The sequence below is a fragment of the Belonocnema kinseyi genome, chromosome 1 (assembly GCF_010883055.1).
Source record: "Belonocnema kinseyi isolate 2016_QV_RU_SX_M_011 chromosome 1, B_treatae_v1, whole genome shotgun sequence".
NCBI lineage: Eukaryota > Metazoa > Arthropoda > Insecta > Hymenoptera > Cynipidae > Belonocnema > Belonocnema kinseyi.
Genome location: NC_046657.1, coordinates 92,779,662 through 92,784,302, shown reverse-complemented (window position 1 = coordinate 92,784,302; position 4,641 = coordinate 92,779,662). Strand labels below are relative to the sequence as shown.

Here is a 4,641-nt window from a genome sequence, read left to right as displayed (position 1 = left end):
GTCACCTGACGCTAACCCAATCGAAAACGTGTGGGCCTTCGTCAAGCTGAAGCTTCGTGGAAGAAAGGTACACACATTGAAGCAGCTGTGTCTACAAATTCGCCGGATTTGGAGGTCTCTGCCGAGAGAGTACTCGGAAAAACTCGTCGAAAGCATGCCTTCGAGGTGCCAGGCCATCATCGACTCCGGCGGTGATTGGACAAAATACTAACAGAAAAGCATTTTGCTCGACACCTTGACAAATGTAATTCCATGTAGAAACATGCGTTTAAATAAAATATTTTACCAAAAAAGTTACCCACGCTTTAACTTGACAGACTGTATATTCAGTGCATGAAACACACTGCGTGAGACCTGATATTTTGTAATTTCCCCAAATCAATTCCGAATTGAAAACGTCATATAGGAAAAAATTTTAGTAAATAAAAAAAACTTTCACTGTGTCTTGGACTTTTCTTAACATTCTATTACTTATTCCAGGCTCTGTAACAACTCTACAAATAAAATTTAATTTTATAAACATGAAAGTTTAAATTCTACCCTAAAACTATGTGTTAATCACGACAGCGCAGACAACTTTACATCATATATTTACTATAAAAAATGTACGTTGAAAAATATTAATAAGGAATATCATTTATTATATCCAATAACCTTATACGGTAAATTATAAGTTTGACATTTCTTTACTATAGTAGAATGTACACAAATTAAACTAATTAAGATCTTTTTAAATCGATACGGTTATTTTAAAAAGTCAAAAATAAATTAAGTTCTGTTGCAATAAATATTGCCGAAATTAAAACTTCTTATAAAATATTTACTTTGATAGATTTCAAATCTCGATTAAGTTTTTTAAATTTCTACCCTTCAATTTGATTAAAAAATAAAAATAATAAAGTAAAAACTAACATTTTACTCAGCAGAATGGTGCCCGGTCTGGGAGAACCAGGAATTTGTTTGACTAGGAAAAAATGTTAAATGACAGGGGATTAGAATTTTGTTTAGCAATCTGAACGTTATAATAATTTAAAAAATACTGCTGAGCTCACTCAATATTAAGAAAATGTTGAAAACTGTTAACTATGTTGTTCTCACATTCTTTAGTTTTAGTAAAAGAATATGTAATAACATATATTTTAGTTTTTAAACAAACTGTCGATAAAAAAACTAAGAAATTTAAGAAATCCACTGCATTGATTGTTACGCATACGAAGCTATTTTTTCCATGATCAGCAATAGACTCTGAATTTTTTCCATGTATTAAAACGTCCACCTTGCTTAAAAACAAAAAAAAACCGACATAATTACGCGAGAAACCAAACTATCTAATAGATTTATTAAGGAATTTCAAATAAACTTATTCTATACATTAAATTACAAAAAAAATTATTATAGAAATCTAAAGAAAGAAGAATAAAAATAGATTGTTTTACCAAAGTAAAGGTTAGAAATACCTGCATTTTCCGAAGGAAACTTTTGTCAATTTCTTCGACAACTCTAGTAATTTCTCCTTCAACACGTCTTCTCTGTTCTTCTACCATTGTGAATAATTTTTTAAATTTAAAACTTAATTAAAATAAAGAATTTTCTCTAATATACCGGTCCTCCGATATCCGAACACGTTTCTACTATAGCTACTATGTAGTATGTCCTAATTATCATGTGTAGTGTCAGAAAGCGGATATCTCTGTCATGCGCAGTACGCTGGGTTCGGTACCTATTTCAGTAGCTAATGGGAAGTTGGCGGGAATTTTTAAATGCGGAAATTTGCACGACTATTTTTCAGCAGAATTACAATAAGGAACATGAAATGATGATGCTTAATGAAAGAAAAATATTTTATATAACCATTATGCGAGAGTACTTTTTATTAATCATGATTACTTAACGATAATTCGACTATTGTAAATGCGATACGGCGAGTAGATTGTTTTTTGTTTTAGCAGACAACACACCACATATTTTAGCCGTAAAATTATTTGCCGGAGATTTGTTTCTTGATTGTTATCAAAATTTAATGTATCAATTATTGTTTTTAATAGTTTTCAATACTTTTTATCGCTATATCGGTTTCTGTTGAAGTGCTAAAAGTGTGAAAGACGAAAATAATAGAAGCATCAGACAAATTGGTAAGAATAAAACAATTATGTATTATTATTTAAGGCCATGTGATGAGTGGGTCACGTGACCAGATTCCTACCTTACCGCCACTTTTTTTATTTCACAACTTATATTCACATGAAACGCCACATCGAGTTGAAAATTTGGTATACTAAACAAGAAGCACTAAGAATTATGGGTCTGATCCTAAATTTGTATAATTACGAAAAAGTTTTTTGTTGTAAAAAATTTTTTTTACTTTTTTTATAATTATTAAAGTTTAGGAACAGACCCACTTTTCTTAGTTCTTCTTATTTATTATCCCAAATTTTCAATTCGATGTGGCGCTTCGTGTGGAAATAAGTTGGAAAATAAGAAAGGTGGCGGTAAGGTAGGAATCTGGTTACGTGACCCACTCATCACATACCCCAAATTTTCCAGGCGCGAAAAATTAATTTGAATTTGAATTCTGCTGAAAAATAATGAAGTGCTTATATCCGCATTTAAAAGTTACCGCCAACTTCCCATTGGCTATTGAAATAGGTACCACCCCCACCGTACTGCACATGCACGAGATATCCAGTGTGTTTATCATGATCAGTGCTCCCAACGATTCTTCTTCTTCTTCACCTATGTTTAACTTCTCAAACTTTCCATCTTTAGGAGAAACTGATGTTGACTCCATCTGTTTCGGTCCTGAATTCTCCCAAAAATATAGCCAAGCTGCTAAAAAAACCCCTCCCACTCTAGAACAACAACCCCATTCTCCCCTCCGTCTTCACAGAGGAAATCGCAAACAAAATCTGAATGGCAATCCTCTCATCTTTACTCTCGTTCTTCTAGCCCTTTCGGAAATGCTGTCTGTTTACAAGACCTTCCCATTAACTCCCCTTCCCCGACTCCTTCCCCTCCTCCCTCCTCCATCGATTTTCAAAACCAGGACCTTAGAGAAATGATTTCATCTCTATTATGAATCTCCTCCAACGCTTTGCTCCTCTCTTATCTCTTTTTAGCAGTGGACTTTTAGGCCAATACAATAGCCCTCTGCTAAATAACCAGAATCCGATTACCACTACCTCGACCCCTTAAAACTCTTTTTTATCCATAATGGGTAATCTAGAAAAATTGAGAATTCTACAATGGGATTGCCGTGGCATAATCCATAAAAAAGGGTCCTTGGAAAGAATTATTCACAACTACGATATCATCTTATTAAATGAAACCTGGCTAAAAGATAAAAATAATTTTTCCCTACGGAAATTTAACATTATTAAAAAAGACCGCCCTATCAATATTGGTGGTTGTCTTATCATTGCTTTTAGGAATGGTATTGTTTTCTCTGAATCAAAAACTGCCAAAATTTCTAACCAATTAGACACCCTCGCTATTTCTGTTCCCTCTATTTAGGGAGAATTATTGATTATACCCTAGACTGGTAAACCGGTGTTCTACGACACCCCAGTCAAAGTTTAAGGTGTGCTCCTGACTAAGGGCAGGTGCAAGTTGGTCTAGGACCCTAACCATAATTCACTTCAACTATTTGGGAGTCGATCTCGGTCAAATAGCGAACGCGTTAATGTTCGGTGTGAGTTCTGCGCAGCAGTGAATATAGTGTGGGGTTGCGCTGCACCCCAATTTACCATTCACGTTCTAGAATTGGGTGGGTAAGTGAATTGCAGTTTTTTTATTAAATCAATTTAAATAGATGTTTTAAGCATGAAATTAAATGTTCTAAGTGTCAATTTTTTTTTTTAATTAAAAAATAGAAAAAGTTAGGTATAGTAAATTTCATTCGGATAGTATAACGATTTCATTTGGACGTTTTAAGCACAACAAGAAAGACCGTTTGATCACCCCTGCGTTTCTGGTTCGAAATGCTCGATCAAGGAGGAATGAACTCAATGATCTTGCACAATTTCTGCAGTGCAAATGAAAATTCGGTTCGACGAAACTTTTTAAAACAGCTTATAAATGGGCTTGTTAAAGCACACTCACGAGTACGACTCGTTATTCAGAGAATTCGTCAGGATTTGCGTATATCAATCGATGCCATCCTCAAAGAACATGCAAATCCACTAATAAGTGCTCAAACAGGGAGCGGTGTCATCATAGAGTTTGTGAGGAACACAGGGCTGTCCTGTGCTCTAATTGCTCCTCTGTAGATTAAACCTACATGTTTTTATGATTATTTCTTTATTGTTATATATTAATGACAATTTTTCATTATTTATAATAAATCTGAATTTTTAACAATCAATTTTACTAGTACTGTAAAGATTTTTACCCCTAGTCAGATTTCTCAAATTCCCTCTACTTCGGATGTTCAAATAATTAGGTTTTTTTAAGAATGTGGAAAAGTGGCTTATATGACCATAAAGCACGATTATTTTTCTTTAAAATCCCGTTTTATTTTTTGAAATTGGTCAATTTCTTGAAAAACTACGAGGGTAGTTCAATAAGTCCTTAGAATAAAGTATAAAAACAATTTTTTTTGGGTAAATTTTTTTTTATTTTTCAACATAATCTCCTTGGAGCTCT

General features: G+C 33.5%; 1 protein-coding gene across 2 annotated transcripts in view; it reads right to left on the bottom strand.

Moving 5' to 3' along the window:
• Nucleotides 1–1,637, bottom strand: part of LOC117169762 (protein FAM136A) — a 13,318-nt gene extending 11,681 nt beyond the window's left edge. For both annotated transcript variants that reach the window (XM_033356277.1, XM_033356272.1), the window contains exon 1: nucleotides 1,458–1,637. In XM_033356277.1, the coding sequence (XP_033212168.1) occupies nucleotides 1,458–1,544 (87 nt within the window). In that variant the 5' untranslated portion in view covers nucleotides 1,545–1,637. The remainder of the gene's footprint in view (nucleotides 1–1,457) is intronic.
• Between the last annotated feature and the right edge of the window lie 3,004 nt (nucleotides 1,638–4,641).